This window comes from Chionomys nivalis, chromosome 1, assembly GCF_950005125.1.
Source record: "Chionomys nivalis chromosome 1, mChiNiv1.1, whole genome shotgun sequence".
NCBI lineage: Eukaryota > Metazoa > Chordata > Mammalia > Rodentia > Cricetidae > Chionomys > Chionomys nivalis.
The window spans coordinates 165,845,465-165,871,515 of record NC_080086.1 but is presented as its reverse complement, the minus strand read 5'-3'; the positions used below and the strand labels follow the sequence as shown (position 1 = coordinate 165,871,515).

The window sequence follows — 26,051 nt, the reverse complement described above, 5'->3', positions numbered from 1 at the left end:
CCTAAAGCCAGGTTCAAGTAGAAAAGGCAAAAGGGGGATGTGCGTTCTTTTGTTCTCAGGAAAGGTGACACGATGTCAAGATCTAACTTAGGGGACAAATGAACCTCAGACTTTCAACATTATCTTGATTCCCATACCTTCTTAAAATATTTCATTTATATCTTTTAGTCATATACATTGTGGGCATGCTCGAAATTCTCAAAGAACAAATATTATCTTTAAAATTTGTTCTTCATGATAGTATAATTTTTAAAGACCTCATAGAAATCAGATTCCCTCTTCAGACCACTAAAATGTGAATTCTCTACCCCTCCTTTTACATGTGTGCAGGATGAATAATGACCTGTGATTTTTGTCCCAGGACCCTGGGTTAAGAGCCCCCAACCCCTCAACACACACAGAGATTAAACTATGTTTCTGAGCTTTTGACATCAAAGAACTTAATCTCAGAAAGAGAGACTTTCTTTTCAAATTTTGCCCAAGAACGCTTATCTGAAAGATGAAAGGCATTCCCTACTGCACGCTAAGCAAGCATCATCTACACGGACGGAGAGTGTTTATGCTGGCACATCGAGGGGAAAGAACAGAACAGAAGCCTTAGGCTTCCAGCCCTGGGAAATAAACAAATGTGTAAGAACCAGGCCTGTGCACATGAAAACCAGAATTACTGAAATCTGCAGGCAAGTCTTCACAAACACATTCTTTAGGGTTCTTACTGCCCCACTTTGGTGCTGCATCTTGGACCAGTCTGCCCCCACCTGGAGGCTTGGTCCCCAGTGAGGTGCCATTGAGAAAGCGGACATGAAGAATACACGTCAGTGCCTTTTTGCAGGAGTGAGTTGGGTCTCGCAGGCCTGGATTAGTCACCGCAGGGGTGTGCTGCTACACAGGTTCCCTGTCTCCTAGTATATGTGCTTTTCCTTCTCTTCTTTCCGTTTTCCTGCTAAGCCTGGAGCATCCTCTCCAAAAGCTAAGCAGATACAGGCGCCATGCTCTTGGAATTCACCACCTCCAGGACTGTGCACCCAAACAAACAAAACCAACAAAATAGTCTTTCCTAACTAACTCAATCTTGGTTATTTTGTTTCAGTAACATAGCATGGACAAAGGCTTCTAATCACTAAACAAACATTTCATTACAACAAGAGAAAAATTGAACTGAGAGGATTCCTGGCTCCCAGAAAGAGCCACTCAGATACTTACATGTGGAGCTGTGAGGAGAGGAGATGTGGACAAGGCAGAGGGGCCCCGGGGCATGGCTCTGGCGGGGCTGTGGACCTGAGACAGGCTGAAGGGATGCAGGCGTGGGTTAGGGCTCAGGCTGCCCTCAGAGTCGCTGCTGTGGCTACTGGGTGGAGTTGGCGGTAGGTGCAGTTGATCCACGGGGGCTGAGGACGAAGAGAGCGCATTTCATCCATCACAGAAAAGAGAACACAACACAAGACCCAGTTAAACACGCGTGTGTCTCTGCACCGGAAGACTGGGATAGGTGCACAGGTGGGCACTCTCTCTAGGTTGACCTGAAAAGTGCTTTAAGACATGGCGAGAAGGAAGCCAGGCACAGAATGGGTATCCAGTTGTCCTCTTCTTGTATGACAAGGGAGAGAAGGTGAATATAGAGTCACACTTACCAGTCCTAGCACAAAACACCCCGGACAGACATGTGCCTGAGACACTAACAAAAGGATGACTCCAGGGGTGGCCTGGGAGGGTGGTGCCCCCAACATGGTGCTGAAAAGGCTGATCACTGTGTTCCTTTGTAATTTTATTTTTGCAACATAATTTTGAAGCAGGTACTCATGTACCCCAGTCTGGCCTTGAATTCTGGATAACTGAAGATAACCTTGAACTTCTGCTCCTCTTGCCCCCCACCTCTGGAATGTGGAGATTGAAAGTGTGCTCGGCCATGCTTGGTTTTATATGGTACTGGGGTTGGAATCATAGTCACCATGCATGCTATGCTAGCCCTCTATTGACTGAGCTACACGCCCAGCCCCACTGTCTTCTTTTTATACGGTTCACACAGGTTGATGTGCAAATCGGGTTAGTCGTATGTGGTTTGTTTAAAACAATCACTTAATAAACTGCCAACCTGAGAGCGCTCGTGGAATCCTTGGAGAAAGACTGCTTTGTTTCCGGAGGAATGTGCTTGGTGGGGGCTGCAGGCAGGAGGCCAGGCATTCTTCTTTTAGAAACCCCACTTCTACCATTAGGCAGATAAGTAGTCAAAGGAAAAGAAATGGGGTACAAGGTACCGTCTCTCCTAAAGTCTTTCTGTCAGGGCATATTATCAGGGCTGAGAACACCGCATCCCAGGCCAGCATCCCAGGGCAGCTGGAATGCGCTTCTGGATGAAGAACATCACCTGGGCTCCACCGAGGGCTCCCTCCCTCTTTTCTTCTGAACAGGATTTTTCTATTCTGCCAGCCGCTGCTGCTGAGGGAGTTTACATCCATGGATCCCTCACCCTTGCCCCTCCAGGGGGCCCAGCTTCATGCAGCATCTCTGTAGCCAGAGAACGCTTGCTTACCCACTGAGTAGCTCAGGGGTAGGCTGAGTATGTCCCTTCAGAAAGTAGGCATGTCATAAGTATCAGCCAAGGTTACCAAGGCGTCCCCTCTGCCAGGAATATCGACACCACAAATCAGAGTAATCTACCAGAGACTCCAGCTGAACTCCCAAGGACACCAAGAGTTCTTCCGCCCCCTGGCCTGGCACAGACGAAGTTATGCTTTTCTCCTTTCTGAGCTGAGCACAGTCCACAAAGGAGAGAAGCCGGCTGACAGGAAGAGCCTGCCCATCTGGACACAGGTGTCTCGGGATCAGATTTCTAAACATCATTTGAAACGCTGCTCCTAAGCTGCAGAAGGAGCTGGGGACAGCAAGCTATTCTGCCTAGAAACTTTGATGTCCGCCAGGATATTCAGTTTCTTCATCTGCTTTATCCAGGATAACGAGGGAGGATTGCCCTTTCTCCTCCGGTGACCCTAGATCCTGCCGCCACTATGGGGCTCTATTGTTCGAGTTGTGACACTTTCTGAGCCGCGTCACAACAGAGCGAAAAGAACAAGATCCATTTGGCGGTGGTGAGCAGCCATAAAGATGAAAGAAGCTGCCTGGAAGCAGACGCTAGGGCTCAAAGGCATGAAAACAAAGGCGCGATACAGACGCAGACGGAAAATATTAACTTTTCACTTCTTTACACACAGTGAAGGCAGTCACGGCCAACCCTGATTCAGGGGTCTCCAGTCCAGCCCTGGGTGGAGTCCTGAAGGAAGGAAGGTAAATTATACCCTCGTCCTAGCATACAATGTACACTCCCTTGCTCACCGTAGCACACGAGCCTTCTCTGCAATTGTGCATACAGACTGCTTTGTTGACCATGCAATGAACTGTACCTCTAAACATATGTTGAACACATAGCTAAGGAAGGTGCAGCACCAACAAACACAGAATTTTAAGAGGAGTGCACGCCACGCTCTGTGTAAATGAGGTACCGAGAGCTTCCTGTGCCCCCCTGAGGCAGAGGGTCTGCATCCAGGATCCCAGCACAGCTATATATGAGAACACAGAGGGGGAAGCCAGAAAAAAAAATGATGTAGAGAATGAACACAAAGTAAACAATTCCAAGGTGTGGTTAGGCTCTAAACGAACGACAAGAAGCCCAAAGAGGTGCATCATCAGGACCACGAATGTTACTAAGCAGAAAAGGGGCGGGCTCATCACAGTTGTAACCCAAATAGGACAGCTAAACCCTGATTGTACAGACATGTTACAGCTTCATTTACAGAGGGTTAAAACTTAAGTTTTAGTTGGGCCAGAGAAACTGTGGACTGCGGTGTACCCACGGGGTGCTGGTGGGTTCACACTAGGAGGTGAAAGCACAGGGGTCTCATCAACCTCACGCATGTCACAGCAGTCGGAAATGGCTCCAAAAGCCCATCCTTGGTGAGAATCGAACCCCACTAATGCTCGGGGGGCTGGCAGTAAAGAACAGAAAGAGGAATAATTTTATTATGGAAATGTTTAGCTCTCAAAATGTTTCTTTGGATCAAGATTCTTAAGAACAGGATTACTCCGTACAGCCAGTTACCTCTGTAATCCTGGAATGTACTGGGCTCCCTTCCTTTAGGATGGACACCAGGAGTAAGGGAGGAAGGGGTGAGGGAGGAAGGGGTGAGGGAGGAAGAGGTGAGGAGCATACCTTCCTTATGAGAGAAGTTTAAGAACTGATCCACTTCATGAGGCTCCAACTTAATCTTAGGGATAATTGTCTGGCACGAGGAATCCACCTGGGAAAGGAATTTCAGACATGAGTTTGTAACTTAGTAACAGCCTTTACAGAAACAGGGGCCATCTGTCTGTCAACTGTGTCTTACTATGGGCCAGCGCGGTAAAGCATGGGCTACATTGTACCTTATCACAGCCAAACCTGGGATCTGATAACTCTAGTTAAAATTCAAGGCTCAATATTATTATTATTATTATTTATTATTATTATTATTATTATTATTATTATTATTATTATTATATTAGCAGCAGTGGCAGCAGTGCTATAATAAAGGCATTTATGGTAAAATACTCTGGTAAAACTTCAAAGAGTCACAGGCTTCCCATTTGTCCTATCCCTCCAGCCTCTTCCATGACTGACGGCAAGGTTTAACTAGAAAATACCCACCAGGGAAAGGGAAGAGGAGCAGAAGGACAGGATCCTGACAGTGAGTTATACACATACTTCAGAACCAACCAAGGCCTGAAGAGTGGCTCAGCAGTCAAGAGTGCTTTGCTGCTCTTCAGACCTGGGTTCAGTTCCCAGCACGACCCAGTGGCTCACAACCACCTGTAACTCCAGTTCCAGAGGATCCAGTGCCATCTTCTGGCCTTGTGCCTCAACCATTCCCCTCCACTGGAATGAAGGCCAATGCCATGCACAGCTTCTCTACTGTGTCAATTTCATAACATCACTTAAGTAAAAAATGAAATCATCTTTGCTACTGATTTTCCTGTACAACACCTTAAAAAGTTGCCATAATCAATATTGCTAACAATAACATATTCTTTATACACTCGTGCATACAAACATGCCTGAATGCATGCATACATACATGACTGTGCCCCCTCAAAATACATGCATCTCCTAGGATAAACGCTTTACTACCTTTCGATATCTACATTTATAAGGAAGAAAACTGGATATACCCCAGCATTGATATCCAGAGGGGATTCTTCTTTCTCAAAGGGAGTAGAAATGGCCGTGATGGTCAGAGTGACAGAGGGGACAAGTCCTGGGGGTTGCTCCTCTGTGATTGGCTCTGTCTTGATGGTGGTTGAAGGAAAGTCTGCAGACAGGTACCACTTCTCATTCTCCACTTCCTCTGTGGGGAAAAGGACAACCACATGTGAGCACATCTGGGCTCGGGCTGTAAGCGAGACACGTGACTGCCGGCCACTCCCCAACCACTGTTCTAAGAAAGGACTACTGAAAGGGCAGTAAAGGGAAGCAAGCGCGTGAGAGGAGAGCTACACAGACGAGGAAACAGAGCAAGAAAAAAAATTCTCTTAGCTGTGTATGCCCAGACATGATAAGCCTGAAGAAATGTTGGAAGGGTTACACGGAAAAGACAGAAACCGGCTGTGGCGGTTTGAATAAGAATGTCTCCCACAGGCTCCTGTGACTGGATACTTGTTTTCCAGTTGGTGAAGCTGCTTGGGGCTGAGGAGGTGTTGTCTCCCTCAAAGAAGTGTGTCACTGGCACGGATGCTGAGGTTCCAAACGCCCATGCATGCCAATCACAGGGCACTCTCCATCTTCCTGCCTACAGCTCAAGGTGTGAGCTCTCAGCTCTCATCTCTTCTTGTCACCATCTTATACCTGCTGCCATGACTCCTTGCCATGAGGGACTCGAACCCTCTGGAAACATAAGCCCAAGCAAACCCTTTCTTCTATAGGCTCTTGGCCATGCTGTGTTACCACCTGAAAGGAAAGTAGCCGTGCACCAGGCATAGCGAGAAGGGGTTAAGCACATAGAGAATGAGATGGGAGGAAAGGCTTTTAATCATGCAACATGTCACACTTTTGGGGTTTCAAACCAAATGAATATGCTATTTAATAATAAATAAGTATAGTCAAAAGAAAGAAAAAAAGAGGCTAATGTTTGACAAACAAGACCTTAGGACAGAGTGTAGTGAGGAGCGGTGGGCTGCGTTCCCGCCCAGCTCTGTACGGCTAGCTTTACCAAAAATAATTACATGGAAACTGTATTCTTTTAAACACTGTCTGGCCCATTAGTTCCAGCCTCTTATTGGCTAGCTCTTACATATTGATCTAACCCATTTTTAAAATTCTGTGTAGCACCACGAGCTGGCTTACCAGGAAAGATCTTAACCTGCATCTGTCTGGAGTGGGAGAATCATGGCAACTGCCTGACTTAGCTTTTTTCTCCCAGCATTTACAGAGGACTTCTCCACAGGTATTTGTCTCCTTCCTTCTTCCCTCCCTCCCTTCCTTCATTTTTTTCAGTTCCCACTCCCTAGTTTTTGTCCTTTCCTATTTCCTCCATCTACATCTCAAATCTAACTAGGTACCCAGAGCCGTTGCACAGACCCCTGGGAAAGTTCTGGGTTTGCTTGACTGAAATGGATGAAATACTCATCTAGGGAGGAGAGCAGGGTCTTGGTGAGCCTGGGCTCTGTCTTGTCACCCAGGTTTTCATGATGATCACAGAGAGATAACTGCTAAGCAGCAAGATGGAGCCAGTGGGGCTCCTCAGACCCTGGACACATGTTACTGGGGAGCTTAAGCTGCACCAAGTTGCTTCAGAGCAAACTACTCAGCCCGGCCCTGCAGGAATAGAGGGTGGGGTAAGGAAGAAGAGCCAAGAGTCTGGAAACATGCAGAGAAAAAGGAAAGGCCAACAGTTCCCAAAGCCCACAGCCCTCAGCAGACACCAGCTTTACTAAGAAGGGGCACACACAAGCCAGATGCGCTCCTCTGCTCTTTGAAAACAAGCCCCGCCTACTCGGTCACCTAGCAGTTCCCACCATGAACATACTCAGGAATTTGGCGCCAGTTTTCTTATTAAAAAAGGGGGGGGGGTACACAAACAATCACACAGAGAAGCATGGGAACATGGCAAAAGCAAAAGCTCACAAAGATAAACTTCAACTCCATAAACTACTTCCTTGAAGCACAGAAAAGGTTAGGTTCCCACTCACAAGGTGGCATTCTGCTTTCAGAGCCAGTTCTATAAGCTGCCCAGTGTCTGGTGTGATGGGGGGATTTCCGCCACAGGGTGTGGGCGACATCCTGGACCAGGAGGGGCTGGGAGGGAACAAAGGACCCTTTAATGACTGCTAGAGGGAGGGGACCACACCGTACTTGACACCCAGTTCTGTTGGCCAGATGGGCACCCTGCTCAGCTTATAGAAACAACTGAACCACAGGCCGAAAGAGGACTAATGACTCTCCCGCAAGGAGGCTCAGTACGAGAAGACTTTCCATAGCTCAAAAGATAGGAGGAAGGCACGTTTAGGACGAAATGAGGGCGGGAGGGAGAGGCAGAGACAGGGTGTGGATCACTTTCTTCAGTCAGCAGTGAGATGCCGAAGCTGCTGCTAGCAGAAATCACACTCACAGCTCAAACGGAACATGGTCTGCCACAAGAGGCTATAAGGAACATAGTAAGAAGAAATGTAGCTCTGGTTAAAGTAAAACAAAGAGAAAGGGACATTCCTGGGAAAATGGCTCCATGCAATGACCAGCAAATTGTGAGGTAAGGCTACATATCCTAATGTTACAATCAAAATGACCGTGACCCAGTTTAGTTCCCAATAGACACACCAGGCAAAGTTAAATGAAGAAAGTACACTTGAACTTGAAGGCCAAAAGGAAGATGAAACTGGTTCTTCTATTGGAGCAAACCCATTGTCAACAGATGTATGTAGGAAACAGGGAAGGAGTTCTTTCCATGTTCTTCATGCTCAGCACCATGGTCCTATCTAAAAACATCATCACTGCTGCCTTAGAAGCAGAGGCTATGGAGCCAGCAATGGTATCTGACTGCAGAAGGAAGCATCCTCTCTTAAAGACTATAGGAGTCATTCAAGTGAGAAGACCAAGGCTCTGCTCCCCTGAGCTTAGATGAGGAAAAACAACTGGTGTCGCCATCATGCGTCCATTCCAGTGTTGCAGTTCAGTCCTCCATATTGAAGATGCTTTGAGTTAAAACGAAGCCCAATCTCAATGGTGCCATTTTTTTTTTTTTTTTTTTTTTTTTTTTTTTTTTTTTTGGTTTTTTGAGACAGGGTTTCTCTGTGGTTTTGGAGCCTGTCCTGGAACTAGCTCTTGTAGACCAGGCTGGTCTCGAACTCACAGAGATCCGCCTGCCTCTGCCTCCCGAGTGCTGGGATTAAAGGCGTGCGCCACTACCGCCCGGCTCAATGGTGCCATTTTTATAGACTGCAAATCTCCTCATTGCCACCTGAGGCCAAACCCAGATCTCTGCATTCCTACCAGCATTCTTTCCAGGAAGGAAACAAGTCAACATGTGGATCAAAATTTATACACATGCTCAGTACACTCTTATTTAGAAGGACAAAATGTGGGAAACAACCAATCCATGAAGGAGAAGATGATGAGGTGGATTATGGTTTATCTATACAACAGAACACTTACACAGACATTGACATACTTACGAAGCCTTTTCAATAATAAAGAAAGGTTCATAATACGCTAAGAAAAACCTTGGTTTAATGATATACTATTGATGAAGAAAAGAGACTGTGGTAGTTTGAATGAAAATGGCCCCCATAGACTCTGAGAGAGCGGCATTATTGGAGGCGTGGCCTTGTAGGAGGAAGTATGTCTCTGGGGGATGGGCTTTGAGGTTTCAGAACCTCACGCCAGGCCTAGCATGGCACTCTTCCATGCTGCTCCTTTGGGGCTGGATGTAGAACCCTCAGCTGTCTCTCCAGCACTGTTGGCCTGTATGGCACCATGCTTTCCACCACGATGATAATGGACTAAACCTCTGCGCTGTAAGCCAGCCCCAATGAAATGTTTTCCTTTACAAGAGTTGCTATGGTCATGGCGTCTCTTCCCAGCAATAGAACACTGACTAGCACAATAACAAGATAGAGACAAAAGAAACATGCCTGAACAGCAAACATGATCAAGATAATCATTCAAAATATTGCAGCTTTATTCTTATTCTTTAACGTTTTTATATTTATTTCTACAAGCCTGTATTTGAAACTATTAATATCATTCCCAGTTGCCACACATGGACACACTGGCCTTGCCTCCTCTTGCTTTGGGGTGGCCATCCCCAGACAGAAGTTGGAGTGGCTAAAAGGGCCCACTGCTGACTCCAGTCAGCTTTCCCACTTTGTATAGCTGCTTTTGTTATTTCCACGATAAAATCCAGACAAAAGCAACCTGAGAGAAAGGATCTGGGAGGCTACAGTTTGAGGGAAATCCATCATGGGTGGGGACGGCATGGTGGTTAGGAATGTGATGGTCACATGGTACCCAGGAAGTAGAGAGAGAGAATGTTGGTGCCCAGCTAGCTGTTGGCTTCCTAGGTAACCTAGGATCCCAACCCAATGTGGGTGGTGCTGTACACATTTAGGGAAGTAATCTGCCTGAATTAACCTAATCAAGACAATTGCTCACAAGTATGTTCCGTGGCTCCTTTTCTAGGTGAATCTTGATTTAGTCAAGCTATACTGATATAAGCCAGCACACTGTGTCTTTTGCTATATGAGTTTTCAATACCCCCAGCTTTGCCCTGTAACTTAACCTAACCAATGGTACACTAGCTTCTTAATACAGCAGAATCTTGGAATGTTTTAGCGAAGGTCGGGTGTATGTTCTTATGGATTTTACTATCACATAAGATAGTGCCAGGATGTGCCAGGATAATTGATCTCTTGGTCCTAGATGAAGGAGCACAGCCTCACAGATCAAAGGCATGCCAAGGGGAGCTGAGCCAAGTCATCAACTCTCTGCTAGCCTTAAGATGAGAGCGAATGCAGCTGGAACCAGCAGTTGCTAAACTGAGCCCATGTCCATTAGTCAATCCCCAGCAGTGGAAATGTACAACCTCGAGTAATATGCTGATATTTACTCCAAGTACTGAGATTTAGAGCTGGGAATATAGTGATACAGTGCTTACCTAGCATATACAGAGCACCAAGTGTGATTCCCAGTACCACATAAACACTGGTAATCCCAGCGCTCAAACGCAGGAGCCAAAGGCAGGAGGATCCAAAGTTCAGCCTCATCATTGACTGAAGACTAAGACCACCCTGGGATAGACTACCCCCACATCCACGCAGAAATTAGAGTACGGGGTTTGAGATGGCCTCTTAGACAGCATAGCTCGCTAGTACAACATGGCTAGAATTACCACATCAGAATCTATTGCAATAAGATAACTGCATTGATTTTCAGAATAATTCCTCTATGTTGTAAACTGGAGACGGTGTTAATAAACATTTGTAGGGGCTGGTGAGAAGGCTGAGCAGGTCAGAGCATCTGCCTCACGAGCCTGATGACCTGAGTTCGACTCCGACAAGCTACAGAAAGCTGGAAGGGGAGAACCAACTCCTAAAAGTTGTCGTCTGGCTTGCACAAGCATGATTAAGAAAAATAAAAAAGCATTTGTAGACTGGCCAATCCGACCCACCAGACGCACTGTAAAAGGACTGAGGTTAGATTAAGGAAGTACAGTCAGGACGAAGCTTGACAAGAGCAGCATTACAGTGCGGCTGAAATCAGAGAAGAGAGCTTGCATTCCCAACCCTGGGCTGTTGGCCTAAATTTTATCCCCAGTGGAATTAAAGATCAAATTAGAGAAAAGAAAATTACAAATGCAACCCATAAGGTAGAAGGTAAAGAAAGGAGAGAATTAGAATAGGAGTAGGCTCTGAAACTTGCCCGGGGCCTCAGTTTTGTAGCTGAATTTTATTGGCAAAAAGACCACTAAGGCTTAGAGTTAGACATATCCTCAGCTATCTGCATAACTGATTGATTAAACAGAGAGATAACTAAGTACTTGAAATACTTCAGTCTGCAACTTTTCTAAATTCTGCACTTCAGACTTTGAGTCAAACAAAGGTGTTTTTTCTGAATTATACTTACAGACCTTTTAAGTTTCATTCGAGATGAAAGACATCCTCCCCTAATTTTAATAGTGCATATTCTGGATGATAAGCATCCTCTATAGCATCAGATTGTATTTGCACAGCTCCCCCTAGAGGTTGATTTCCAAGGCTGCATCTCCTCGGCATCAGCCTTGGCTATTAGCAAAGATGCAGAGGCGCCACAGTCTCGTGGTAGGGAACATCAGGTGGCCTTGGAGACCGAAGGACAGAGAGCTGCTTAAAGGCAATGAAATGACAGCATCAGGAATAGAGCCTCAATCATTTCCATATGCAGACTTGTGTTTTATAGATACATGCAGAGGTAACACACACACACACACACACACACACACACACACACACACACACACTACAGAACATAGAATAGGAATAAACATAGGAATAAACATTCCTAAAAGAAATCACTTGGTACAAATAGCATCTATATGATAAAAAAAAAAGCCCTACACATTTCCATTTATCGTCCAAATAGTATATATAAACTGAAGAAAGTAAGTTACATGTCTCCTCTAAACTTTCATTTTATTTGTTTACTCTTTGAACATGTTGAAAGAAATTGACAAATCTTTTTCCCCCCACATAAAAATCTCCTGTGCCTAGAAAGACGGCTCAGTGGCTAAGAACACTGGCTATTCTCCCAGAGGACCTTGGGGCCATGCTCAGCACTCACAGGACAGTCCACACCTGTCTGTAGCTCCAGTTCCAGGAGAACTTTATGTCCTCTTCTGGCCCCCACGGGTACCAGGTACACAAGTGGTGCCCAGATGCGCATGCAGGCAAAATACCCAGACTAATAAAATACGAAAAAAAAAATCTCCTTTGAAAATTCCAAGGCTGAAATCTGGAAGGCAGGATGCTGTGGGGTAAGAATTCTGTGAGACATGTCAAAATAAGGAAAAAACTATGGCTCACTGTGTGGAAGCCAGCGGCCTGTCTGCCCATGGTGCCCTAAAAATGAATTCTCATATAGAGTGGCATAAAGAGGTGTCCATGGTAGGAAAATCAACAGCACTGTATTTGCTATGGGCTGGGTATTGTTCTGAGTACTTTGGAAATATTAACTTAGTCCTAAGAGTAACCACAGAGGTTAATACAACTATTGTTCCCATTTTAAAAACAAGGAAACTGCAAGATTAAGTAACTCGCCCAAAAGTGTGCATCCAGCTGGTGTGTGGCAGACAGGGAACTCACATAGATATGAGTCCCACAGCCTGGGCTCATTCTCACGGGCACACACTACTTCCCAAAGCAGCAATGGTTTAATACAGCTCTAGCCTAGAAGGGTTACATTTTAAGAAAAAGATAAGGATTACTCCTATACTATAGACCACCAGTCCATGTTTCTGATCTGAAGAAGCATTGTTTAAGACCAACTCATAACAGCCAAAACGTGCTGTGCTTAGTCTTTGGCAGACACCCAGGCTGTACTGCAATGGACCTCTGAGACCAACACAATCAGCTATCTCTGTCACTCTGTGTTCTTTCTGTGCCTGTGTCCATGGAAGCTCTCCCCTCAGCGCCTGCCATTCCTATCGCAACCCCTTGGTAAATTATGTATTTAATTACAGAGCAAGCCACAGAAGAACAATAGCAATAATAGCTGATACTTATTCGGTGCTTGCGAAGTGGCAGGCGCCGTCCTAAGTGTTCAATAAATATGAACTCAGTGAAGCCCTCCAGCAAAGCTGTGGACATACGTATTATATTCTCATTTTAAAGATCAGGGATGGGGAGACAAAAGAGTGAAGCAACTGGCTCAAGATCATGTCATTCATAATCTGGGCAGCGCCGAGACTCAAAGCTAGAAGTCATACGCAATATAACTCTAGCGATCCGCACCGTACCTTGTACTTGAATCTTTCAGATTCACCGCTTCTCCCGCAGGATGCTGTGTGTAGAGCACGAACCACGTAAATACCATAGAACAAAGGGCTGATTTGAAAACACTAATTTAGTACACAGATGTGCACAGAACTCCCACATATATTAAATTTTTCTTCGTCGATAATAGAGCTGTTATTCCCGAATATTCCAAGTAGTTTTACTTGACAGATGGCTGTCAACTTCACTGCTGACTGTACTATCCTAACTCCACTAGACTAACTATTCTAGACTGCAGTGGTTAAGCAAAGGGATCACTGCTTTGCTGTCCTGGGGGAAGCACTGTTATCTTCCTCCCCTGTGCTCCCACCCAAACACACGCAGGCTCTTTCATCACCCCAGCCAAGGCAGAGGACCCAGTATGACCACATCATCCTTTCCTGCCCCTCTAGAATGACTCACACTGATGCTCTTGACACCAGCTCAGAGCAAATGCGATTAGCTATTTATCTCATCTCTCGGTCTTATTTTTTTCTGGGTCCCACTTCCTGGGAACACGTCAACACCGAGATCCTTCTAAGGCTAGAAAGCAGAAACCCAAGTCACCTGTGACTCACCCGTGACCTTTCCTCACACACACAACCCTGTGTGAATCCTGCGGCCTATTTCTCCAATAAAAAAAAAAAAAAAAAAAACACTTTCTTTGCCATTCATGTCAAACCCCTTCTGGTCTCTGCAGCTAACTCTCTGTGCATCCCTCCCCCACTCTGCAGCCTCAGCAATGAACCGTTATTCTCTCCTAGGACTCTCCAACAACCCCCCTCTTTGCTCCAACCCTGTTTCCCAATCGTCCCACGGTGCTTGACTCCTGAGTCCTCCTCCTCCTGCAGACTGTGTTATTCTCCCCTTATGACGTCACGCCAGCACCAGTTACTAACCTCCATCCAGCTCACTGAGGTCTTGCTCCCATCTGTCACTGTGGAAACAGCCCTGTAAATTTAAAGGATCAATACTGAGCCTACCCAGCTAGCTCTAGCTTTTGCAAACCCTAAGAAACCCCAGTGGATTCATCAGCAGGACAACTGGTCACAAGAGATATCCCTGGTCTGTCTAGACTCTATAGACCTGAAACAGCAATAGTCTCTCTTTTTTTAATAAAGATTTATTTTTATTACTAATTTTTAAATTGTCTGAGTTAAAAGGACAGGTGTGTGCACAAGAATGCAGTGCCCATGTGGGCCAGAAGAGGGTGCCCGCTTCCCTAGAGCTGGAATTTACAAGTGGTTTTGAGCCACCTGATACAAGTGTTAGGAACTGAGGTCTGGTCCTCTCCAACAGCAGTACAAGCCCTTAGCCACTGAGTCAGCTCTTCAGCCCCCCATTAGTCTCTTAAGGCAGCCCAAATAAAGTTACCTTGGCACAAATGCATTATATACCCCTTTTGATTAACCTGTTGATATTTTATAGACTTTTATACCCTATTCTTACATAAGCTTGGAGGACAGGGGCCATGTCAAGCTCTCTCTGAATGGCTTGATCTAGCGTTACTAAGCTTCTTTTTCAGGAAAAAACACTGAAATAATGGAACAGGAACAAAGCAAATGTGTACCTTGTACTATAGTTTACAGATTCTTCAACGGAAAGTCACATAACTGAATGTGGAGATGTGACAAATTAGGCAACAGTAAAAGGCTTCTCAATGCACAACAGACAGAAATTAATTAAAAAATCAAATTTATACTGTGGTGGTTTGAACGAAAATGGCTTCCATAGGCCCATAGGGAGTGGCATTATTAAGATGTGTGACCTTGCTCAAGTAGAGGTAGCCTTGTTGGGAGAAGTGTGACATAGGGAGTGGGCTTTGGGTTTTCAGAAACTCAAGTCAAGCCACTCTTTCTTCCTGCTGCCTTTGGATCTGGGTGTAGAACTCCCAGCTACCTCTCTAGAACCATGCTGTGTGCCTCCATGTCTGCCTGTGTGCCACCATGCTTCCCACCATGACGATAATGGAGTAGCCCCCTGAACTGTAAGCCAGCCCCAATTGAATGTCTTCCTTTATAAGAGCTGCCATGGTCATGGTGTCTCTTCACAGCGAGAGAATCCTAACTACGACACACACCATATCAGAGGCTCTTCTTGCAGGGCTCACCCAGTGTTGCCGAGCAACTTTACTGCAGCTTTGGTTACAAATACACAATGTGTGTGCCTTGCCCTGTGCAGGATGTTACACAATCGATCACTAGCAGCTGAAGCCCCAAATTCCTCAGCTCAGCTTCAGGACCACTGGCTGTCCCAGGCTCAGTGTTCCCAGTGTCCACAAAAAGTTTCTTGCTCTTGTAGAGACAGAACGGTTTAAATACAGAAAACAAAGGCCTTTAGTATTTCCCAATGTCACACTTCAGCATGCAAGTCACAAAATAGCGCATCTTTGGAGTCTACTGTGTTAGTATGCTTGATTTTAAAAACTGCTGTTAGACTTTCTGACTTGTTTCATTTTTTAAAAAAAAATTAGTTGGCAGCTAGAGAGATGGCTCAGCAGTAAAGAGCAGTGGCTGCTCTTCTAGGGGTCCTGAGTTCAAATCCCAGTAACCACATGGTGGCTCACAACCATCTGTAGTGAGATCTTATGCCATTTCTGACTTAGGCACACATGCAGATAGAGCACCCATACATAAAATAAATACATCTCTAAAAAATGGTTAGATGAATTTGACTTGGGATTAGGATAAAATTTCCAATAATTTCTGAAAAGGCTTAAATGAAAAGGCTTAAACATGCTTTTGCCATGCTGTAGTTCATATTCATGCAAAACAGCATTTTCAGTACTGATGTTTTAAAATCAAAATACTAATCAACTCTGAAAACACTGAAGACACACTATACCTTTTAGTATTTGGCCGATTATTCTTTATATAATGCTTTACATAAAATATGTTTTATATAAAAATAACAAGTATTGCCAATTCTCCTTAATTTAATATTTGCTTTTGTCTTTAATAAATTGTAAAATTATATGTATTTCTAAAGAACTGTCTTAAAATCCATTTATCATTTTTTATGATACATGTTTGCTTTGCATGACTCTCTTATATACCTACACACCAAGGATCACGCAAAAATTTCTTGAGCAAAAAGTTGTCCTTGAGAGGGAAAAGTTCATGAAGGCCAGTTATCGTGTGGGTCGTGTCTTCCAGCGTGCATGTGCTTTGTACCCAGTCTGGCACCAATAGAAGGTGGTGGAGCTATAGGAGGTACAGCGTAGTGAGAGGTTTGGGGTCAGAGGGAGTATGTTCTTCAAGGGGATTATGGGACCCCAGTCTCATCTTCTTTCTCTTCTTGGCCTTCTGGTTCCAAGGCGAGCAGTTTTGTCCCACCATGTACTTCCGCTGTGATGTGTTGCTTCACCACAGACCCCTCAGCAACTAAAGACACAATGGAACTTTCAAAGCTGTCACAGGGAACAGCTCTCCTCACAAGGTGAGTGTGCGTCAGGTATCTGCTATAGTACCAGAAACTGCTCTCCTCAGAAGGTGAGTGCACCAGGTATCTGCTATAGTAACAGAAACTTCTCTCTTCAGAAGGATAATAAACCCACCAGTCCAATCTGATTACAATGGAGCATGACCCCATTACAATGATTACAATGATGATGACCCCCTTGGGGGTCACACAAGGTTTGCTCACCCCAGTATCGTAAGCATAGCCAGGAACGTTTTACTGGGGAATTTCTTTCGGCCTCTTCATTTTTCTCTTTTTTACACTTTTTTTGTTGGACAAGAAGCACTCTCAGCAAATGGTCACCAGTCTGCACCCAGGGGATAGGTGACTGAACAGGGTGGACACTGCCTCCAGTGGCCATGAAGGCCAGCCGTATTCCCAGTCTTGGCTTCTGTGGCCTGAGCCCCATGAAACCCTGTAGCTCCAGCGTTTCAGAGACGTTTCCAGTTAGCTCTGAAATGGATGAGCCCTGTGCTGGAGCAGACCAGGGGTTCTTGACTTTTTTTGTCATGGGATCTTTCAAAAAACTAAAGTTATCAAAGCCCACAGCACAGATCAGTGAGTAAGGGCACTTGCAGTTGAGCCCAGTGGACCTGAGCTGGATCCCCACAACACATGTAGTGGAAGGGGAGACTCCCACCTCAGCATCTGTGGAACGTGTACATGTGCACAACCTTACATGGGCACACACGCGTGCGCACACACACACCATACACACATACAAGACATACACACATACAATAAATGTAAAATATAAACTAAAGAAAGCTATAAGCCGGGCAATGGTGGCGCACACCTTTAATCCCAGCACTCGGGAGGCAGAGGCAGGCGGATCTCTGTGAGTTCGAGACCAGCCTGGTCTACAGAGCTAGTTCCAGGACAGACTCCAAAACCACAGAGAAACCCTGTCTCGAAAAACCAAAAAAAAAAAAAAAAAAAGAAAAAGAAATAAAGCCTCTTACCAGGAAAGTTAACAAACATAGACAGCCCCAAATTTGGAGCACATTTTAGGGGTCCAGAGTCCATTGGGTAAGGTACAAGCATCCATTTGCTCTGTATGATTGCCCTAGAACTCAGGGAAGGCATAAGTGGAAGTAAGGGTTCGGAATGGCCAGGGATGACAGAAGGGTTATGGCAGGAGGAAGGGAAAGTTAGGAGGGACAGGGAGGGACGTCAGAAGGGTTATGGCAGGAGGAAGAGTGGGAGATGAATAAAAAGGAGCCTCTTTCTAGACTAAGCCTCTCCTTAGCTCTATGTCCCGCACGGCTTTCAAGCTTAGAAGCACTTACAGAAGAGCGGGGTTTGCTATAAGCAAAACTGGACAAGGAGAGCTGAGTCACTGGCTTTCCCAAGAATGAAATTCTCATTATCCACCACTAGAAATTAGGGCTCCTACTATTATTTCAGCTATTGGGGACTAAGAGGTAAGGAATACTAGACTTGGTGCCACACGTCTGCATGTTTCCTAAAGAGAAATCATAACTTATCCGGGTGCTCACCTGCTCTGAATGCTTAGATCTGAAGGGGTTGACTCCTCCTTTGGAGAGATATAAGGTATGGCTCAAGAAAATAAAATAATGCCGGGTGATGGTGGTGCACGCCTTTAATCCCAGCACTCGGGAGGCAGAGGCAGGTGGATCTCTGTGAGTTCGAGGCCAGCCTGGTCTACAGAGCTAGTTCCAGGACAGACTCCAAAGCCACAGAGAAACCCTGTCTCGAAAAACCAAAAAAAAAAAAAAATTAAAATAAATAAATAAAAATAAAATAAAATATTATTATTACTACACACTTGCTCACTCTCAAATCTCAGCAGCACAACTGAAGCTAACACCCAGGGGAGGCGATGCTGGATACGTCTACCCTCATCTCTGTTCACCCATACCTCAAACAATTCCTATCCCATACTATCACCTCCCACTTACAAACATGAGAGAAGACACCAGAACTTCCCAAAGGTGAACTGTGGATTGTATGCCCTTTGCAAAATCCTTCTGAACGCCGCCTGCCTCTTTTCAGCAAAGAGCACCATAAACCTGTCACGGCACAAAAGCTACAAAGGGAACTGGGTGTCAGTTGGGGGACCTGACAGTGTGTTCTTTGGTCTTACTATAGGAAAGGCCTCCTCAACAAGATCTGCCGACTGTTTCTCCCCATACTAGGTGTTAGTTTAGGTGCATGTATGGTCCCTTCATGTGAAGGCTAGTAACACCGTGGAAGGAGGGTTGTCATCTTGTATTTGTTGTGCTTCTTTCTTGTGCTTTGAAAGTCTGTAGGTCCCCTAGTTAACTCCCTGCCCCCTTTCTAATTCTATTTGGTTCTTTTGCTTTCTGGGAGTCCCCCAAAGGGATGTCTTCGCCATGACTCAGTCCCAAACTACCAACTCCCCATAATGAAACCCCAGACACTAAGATGGCGGAAATGTTCGTGATGAATTCAGAGTCCTTCTTTTAACAGAATTAATGTCTATATAGATGACTCAAATAAGCAGGTGTGCTAAGGAAGTCTATCTCCTGACAAGACAGTCCCCAGAGTGAGCAGAACAATAAATTGGAGAAGGAAGTCCAAAAACAGAGAAAACAAAATCAGCAAGGAAATCAATACACTGAAAAGGAACCACGCAGAAGTTCCGTAAGTGAAAGAATCAATTGGTTAAATAAAAGCTATGTGGAACAAATTTCAGAGACAGAGGACAGAGTAGAGACAATATGCCCAGACACAGACAAAGGAAGACAACTGATGAACAAAACAGGAAGGAACCCTGAACCTTTGGAAATCTGCTTTGTGTACGAGCTTTTCGCCGGGGATCTTTTTTCAAAGCGCTGGTGTGTCCTGGCCTTCTGCTCCTCTGCTCTCTGTTTGAGGCCCTCGAGCAAAGCCCCAGGGGCTGACTCCAGGCAGTGAGCCAAGGCCCAGCTGAAATCCTGCTTCATTCAGGCAGCTCTTCCTGACTCCTGAGTGGGTGTGCTCTCTCTCTCTCCTGGAAACTCCTACAGTTTAATTTCCTCTTGGAACGCTCCTCAGAATCTGCCTAATATGGTAGCAGGTACATTATGTTTTCATCAGACCCTGAGTTCCTCCTCACAGGCAGGGTCTACATGTCACTGCTGGGTTTCCAGAGTATCTAAGTGGGAATCTGGTACATGATATGTGTGCAGCCTACATGTGGAAGGGAAGCAAGGTTAGTCTACTGAATGTCATTAGACCACCTCCAGCTCGGGTTCAGAACAGCAAACGGCAGGTGTGAGACACACACCTGGTGCTTCCCCCGTCCACTAGTCCTTGTTTGTGTCACCTGTCTAATCTCATTCGAATGTCAGCGCTCTCTCCCTTCCTTGTCCTATTTTTCCATGTCACTGATTGGCACGTGTAAGATACAGTACTAAAAAAAAATTGCTATGATATTAATTTGAAGATGAGCCACAAAGCATTAACAACACACTTGCTTCTCTTTGGCACCATGTTTGATCTGCAGATGGAAGCTGCAATCAGCCAGGAGCTCGCACTGGTGAAATCCTGCCTCTGTCGTGTGTACAGAGGCAACGAATGGAACGGAGCAATAGCCTCCGTGGTATTACCCCACCGGTCAGAGATGGATCTTCCATCTCTCGTATCGTCTTTAACAACTGGCTATACAAGTCAATGGTATAAATGTTGCCTGAACATCTTCAGAGTACCAAACATAATGCTAATTGCCAGACACCGAACAGAACGTGCCCTCACACAGCTCAAAATACAGAAGAGACCAAACAATCACATGGGTAATTGAAATACATGGATAACTAATAATCTCCATGCAACTAAAAAGTATTATGTTTACAGTTCATTTCTGTCCCCTAAACAATTATAATCTGGAGCTCATTCTCTGGATCTAGCTGATGTATTTAAAACAAACAAGAAAAATGAAAAAAAATCCACTAATAAGTATCTACTAAATTTCATAGGCTGCTAAATTGCGAGATCCTCTTTTACAGGACCAGGAAGATGGCTCAGTGGGTAAGGGCACTTTCAGGGAAGCCTGATGACCTGAGTCCAATTCCTGGAACAGGCATGGCGGGAAGAGAGAACCAACTCCTGCCAAGATTCCTCTGACCTCCACACATGCATGGTGTGTGCACACTCATGCTCCCCAAAATAACTAAAGTTAAAAAGAATCCTCGACAAAGTCTGGCTGAGCATCCTGTCCTCGTGCAGACCTGAGCTGTAAATAACAACTGCAACAGAGCTAAGAACTTCCTTGCCTGCAGCCGGACACTGGGAGGCAATGAAATCTATTATCGCACTTAATCCTCAGAACAAAACATGAAAGCCATCCTCACCCTCGTTTTACACACAGGGAAGCTGGGCTGGAAAAGTTCAACGACCCTTCCAGAGTCAGTCGGTGGTGATATCGAATTTGGAACAGGTGTGAATAACTTCCGCTAGGGTTGGCACATGTTTAATGTTTTTATAATCGGTTGTGTACTGTATACTTCCGATCCTCCCCTCCTGACAAATTCTAGGAGAGCAATGGACAAATGTCATTTTCTTTATATTTCTTCAGGGTTTTGAATATAAACATGAGAGCCTCCAGGCAAATGAACAGAAAGTGTGTAGCCTAGTAATACCAGGTAAAGGAATCCAGACACTGAAAATTCACTTCACCGTGTGGCTGTCAGCACCCAAGACGGTCTCCAGCACCTCCTGATAGACGCCTTCTTGTGCAGTTCCCTACCACAATGAATCAGTGCTGTCCTGTGTGGGCAGCTGGGCCTCTTCCCTGTGTGTCAGGAAAGGTAGCTGACAGGTGGGAGAAGCCGGCAGTCCCATGGGGAGACCCATAGGGCAACCAACTTACCACCAGTGGCTGGTCGACTACTGCAGATAGCTGCTTTTAGGGTAGCGTGTCTAACCCTGGAATGTCTCGGCCAGCATCTGACTCTAATGTCAGAATAAATTATGAACCAAACCCACAGAAGTATCACTTCAGAGGACTTAAGTACAGAACTCATGAGGGAATAAATGGCCATTCTAAGACATTAATGGGGGGGGGGGTATTTGTTACACAGCATACATGGCTAATGCAAAAGACACTGAAGATTAACTCCACAAATGAAGAAGGGCAGGAGATAAAGGCTTCAATGGAACTATGAGATGAAAATAGACAAAGCAATGACAAGAACAGGAGGGAACCTTGCATGAAGGCAAACACATCCCCACAAAGGATCTCAGGGTTAGAAGAAATCTTAACAGTCACTTTGTCTGACCACTCACCCACTTAAAAAATACTGAAGTTAACTCAGGGTTTGCATGAATTTAACCTGAAATCCAGACACAGTGAGCTGGCCCGCACACAGTGAGGACTGGGGACACAGCTGCTCCCCGTTACCTATGCTTCCTTTTCCATGGTTTTAGCTACCTATGGTCAATCACAGTCTAATGACATTACATGGGAAATTAAAGAAATATGCAGTTCATAAGTTTCAGATAACTTTTGCTACAGTATGCTGTTATAGTAATTGACCTTTTGCGATGAGGCTAAGGGAGGACACGGCACGAGTCACAACAGAGATCACAGATTCCGCATCTGATCTGACGACATTTCTGAAATGAACTGCACACACTACAGGATGGGGCAGGCACTGGCAGAACACGATTTGCTGAGATGTGACGCAGCAGACATTGCTCTGGGCTTTTTAAACATCGCATTTTACGCCCAAAGCACCCGTATATCCTCAAATTAGCTAAGTTCTCTGCCTTTCTTTTTGGGAAGCATGACACCTCATCCTAATGGTGTAAGAGAGGAATAACTGACAGACTCCAACAGAGGGCCAAATCCTCATGCTCCTAAACTCCCCACAACAGAGGGGAAATCAGAGCATCAGGGTGAGGCTTCAGCAGGCTCGAGAGAGCCCACTACCAGCTTCACAGCACCCCTCCCTTTCACTGAGCATGGAACCACACTCTTGTCCATGATGATGGGTGTGACTCTTCCAAGAAAGAATGTATCCTAAGGAAGAATGGGAATTCTTCACACCCACAACATTCTGTGCCCCGAGAGAAAGGTGTGTTACTGGTACCAGTTAATTATTTTAGGGGCTAATAATGAATTCCTCTGGGGGGGGCTTCCTTATGCGTGTAAGTACAGGCACTGGCCTTTAACCACAGGGAAGCATGAGGAAATGCGTTAGGTGGGGAGCAATCTGTAAAAGACACCTGTCACACACACATGGTATGAAAGGGAAGGCAGAGGGGGGCTCAGAGCAAAACCCAAAGAGGTCATTTTAGTGACTACATCACATGGTGTCAACCTCCTGCAGAAAAAAGTATCACATGCTGGAATGAAAGTGGGAACAAGGTCTTTAGAGTTTACTCGAAGTACTTAAAATAGCTGGCTGTCCCTCTAAGAAAATAAAACACATTTCAATTGTGTGTGTGTGTGTGTGCGTGCACATGTGTGTACACATGTATGTGTATGAATGCATGCACACGTGGAAAACTGGCAAGGTAGAAAATACCGCAAATAAAGGCTTATAGAGGAATGATCCAGACATCTTAGCACCTCTGGAGTTAGAAAAGCCAGTCTTCCAACAATGACAAGCTGCAGCATTGTTTATGGGAATAGGCACGAAATGGATACCAACAAGAGAGTCCAAGAACATTCACCAAGATCCCATACATGTAGAGTCAGTGGAACATGCTGGAAAACAAAGAGGATCCCCCAGAGGTTTCTCTAGATAAGAACTGTCATAAAAAATCCTTTGTCAGGAAAACGATATCATCCTTTAAAACAATTAGCTAGCTTCCCATACTGCTGGTATCATCAGCTGAGAGGCCAGCTCGGTTGCACACAGGTGTTCTGCTGCCCAACGCCCAAGCCAAAGAGAGCAAGATGATTCAGTAACAGCAAGTTTCCTAAGAAGCAACCTAGCACAGAGAAGGGTATGGTGTACCTCCTCGCATTTACAGCCTTAGCACCAGGCAGTGTGGCTAATGCGGATGCTAACAATAACAGAGCCCACCCCCGTCTCCTAACAAGCTAGAGTCAAAGGGGTTAAGGCCCCCCAACCCCGCCCCGTGTTTTGCTGCTCTCAGTTTTTACCGTCATTGAAGTCATCGCTGGCAGCCGCATGGGTGAATGGTGACTGCGCCCGGGGCTCCTCGCTCAGGGAGTAGCTGTGCTCAGCCTGGATGAGGGGCGCTGGTGATGTCGGAGAGGGTTCCACCTCCATCGGCACGCTCTTCTCTGACAGGAAAGGGTCATTCAGGAGCTGACCCAGGACGTTCTGGGAAAACTCATCCAGGAGCTCTGAGAAGTGCTGCAAGAAGCAGAGGAGGAAGAATTCAGGTTTTCTTCATCTGACACTCAACACACATACTTCAGGGCAAAGAGACGGGTGGTCACTCGCAAAATTCATTTGTCTGCTTCTGCCCATCAAACCATGGCAGCGGAGGCTGGAGAGATGGCTCAGTTGGCAAAGGGCTGGCTATGCAAGTGTGAGGACCCAAGTCTGATCCCCAGTACATACATGAAAAGACAGTGATGGTGCTGTCTATAATGCCAGGGCTGGGAATCAGAGGCAAGTGGACTCCAAAGGCTGGCTGGCCAGTCAGACCTAATTAAGGAGCCCCAGGTCCCTGTATAAGACACTGCCTCACAGACACGGTGAGTAGCCCCTGAGGGCACTAGGGCTGCCCTTTGGCTGTACATAGTTTGTGTTTTCAACTAATCATAACCTATCATTCCTTGTCATTCTGTGGGTTGTCTGGGTGAGGAACTGACTTCACTGAGGTGCTATGATACAGAGGCACAGAACTGCATGCTTGGCTAGGGGCTGGGCTCAGGCAGCTGGACACCTGGGCCCTCAGGCAAAGAAGCTGGGTGGGGCTCCCTGACAAAATGGTAGGAATCTTCCATAAGGAACAAAATGAAGGATGAATGACCTGGGCTCATACATCCTTGTTGTCTCCATGGACTCTCTGGTCAAGGCAAATGACAAATCCAGCCCAGGTTCACGGGGTGGCACAATGCAACTCTACTTCTTGGGAGAAAAAAAAAGAATGGCAAAATCCACTTGCAGACGAGTGTGGAGGGGTGGTGTGACTCTCTGAGGGCCACCGTTGTAATAATCAGCCACATTCTGCATAAGCAACACCTTTAAGTAATCTATCCTCTATTCCACAGAGTAAGAGGATGGTTATAATAAGGTACCCAATTCAAAAGTAACAGAAGAAGTGCTATAGTTTGAATCTAGAACGCGCCCACCCCCAAAGTCTATGTGTTAGTTTTGGTCCTTGTCCATGTTGTCACTGGGAGGTAATAGAACCTTTAAGAGGTGGGGCCAAGCAGGGAGTCATCAGGTCACTAATGAAATGCCCTTACAGACGACCTTGGGTTCTTCCTTTTCTCTTTTTCACTTTTCAGCCACTGAACGGGCAGTCCTGTTTTCAACCACACACAGCCAGGTACGCTGGCTCGCCCAGAGTGCCAGCATCGGCATGAACCAATTAGGCAAAGAGATCAATTATGTGAAGTGACCAGTTACACAAAGGAACCTCCACAGCCTCAGCCACAGGACCGTTCTCTCTTTGTAAGTTGACTGTACCAGGCGTGCGGTACAGTAACAGCCTACTCCTTTCTGTTCTCTCCACTAGACTTTTCTTTCTCTTCCATTTAATCTTTTGAATCATGTTCCATCCTCCAGCTCTAAATCTGTTAAACTTCTCAGCCCCTGCCAAGCCATGAACACGCACTAGAAGTCGTCTATGTAATATCTGGGATCACTCTCTCCCCTGCTCTGCTGGCCCACACTGAAGGAGAGGAAGCCCCATTAACCCTCCCTCCATCGGAGGGGTGTAGCGATGCTATGAGGACCTGCAGAACAACACTTCTCTCAGCACGGCTGGTATGTTGGACTAGATCGTTTCAGTTCTGGTGTGAAGGTGGTGCGGCAGCACGTAAGGGTGTAGGAGAGACCTGGGAAAGGTTTCTCTGCCTTTTGTTGGGTATTTAGTACTTCACTGCTGACATACTGGACTACACACATTTTGTGGGGGTGGCTGTGGCGGCAGCAGCAGTGTGTGTGTGTGTGTATTTGTGTATATTGTGTGTATATGTATGTGTATTTGTGTATATTATGTGTATGTGTGTGTTGTGTGTATGTGTGTGTTGTGATTGTATGTGTGTATGTTGTATGGGATTGGTCTGTACACTATGGAATGTTTAACAGCATCTTGGACCTATACCCACGAGATTTCAGAAACACTCACTTTCCCCTGGGTGTGAAACCAAAAATGTCTCCCCGAACTGCCAGATGTAAAAAAAAAAAAAAACAACTCCATACTGAAGCTATCCTCACCACCTTTAATTCTACACTCACTCCCGTTTTCAGCAGGAAAATGCTTCCACTCACCGCTCTGCTGCCTCCACCACTTTGCCCTCGGACCCTGACAAAATCTTTAGAGGTTTAGATGTGTCCAGAATGAGGAGAAAATCCACAGATGCTGCAGCTATGAAATGTCAAACTTTAGGAAGGTCCAGGTCATGAAATAAATAGGAAGACAAAAAACGACCCAGACCTCCCCAAGGC

The 26,051-nt window shown here is 45.6% G+C and overlaps 1 protein-coding gene across 1 annotated transcript in view; it reads right to left on the bottom strand.

Annotated features, from left to right (window-relative positions):
* The window catches only part of Creb3l2 (cAMP responsive element binding protein 3 like 2), a 121,636-nt gene that overhangs the window by 23,190 nt on the left and 72,395 nt on the right, over nt 1–26,051 (bottom strand). Inside the window, exons 2-5 of the mRNA XM_057777083.1 lie at nt 23,564–23,780; nt 5,200–5,375; nt 4,205–4,292; nt 1,204–1,388 (exon numbers count right to left, since the gene is read on the bottom strand). Coding sequence (XP_057633066.1) covers nt 1,204–1,388; nt 4,205–4,292; nt 5,200–5,375; nt 23,564–23,780 — 666 coding nt within the window. The remainder of the gene's footprint in view (nt 1–1,203; nt 1,389–4,204; nt 4,293–5,199; nt 5,376–23,563; nt 23,781–26,051) is intronic.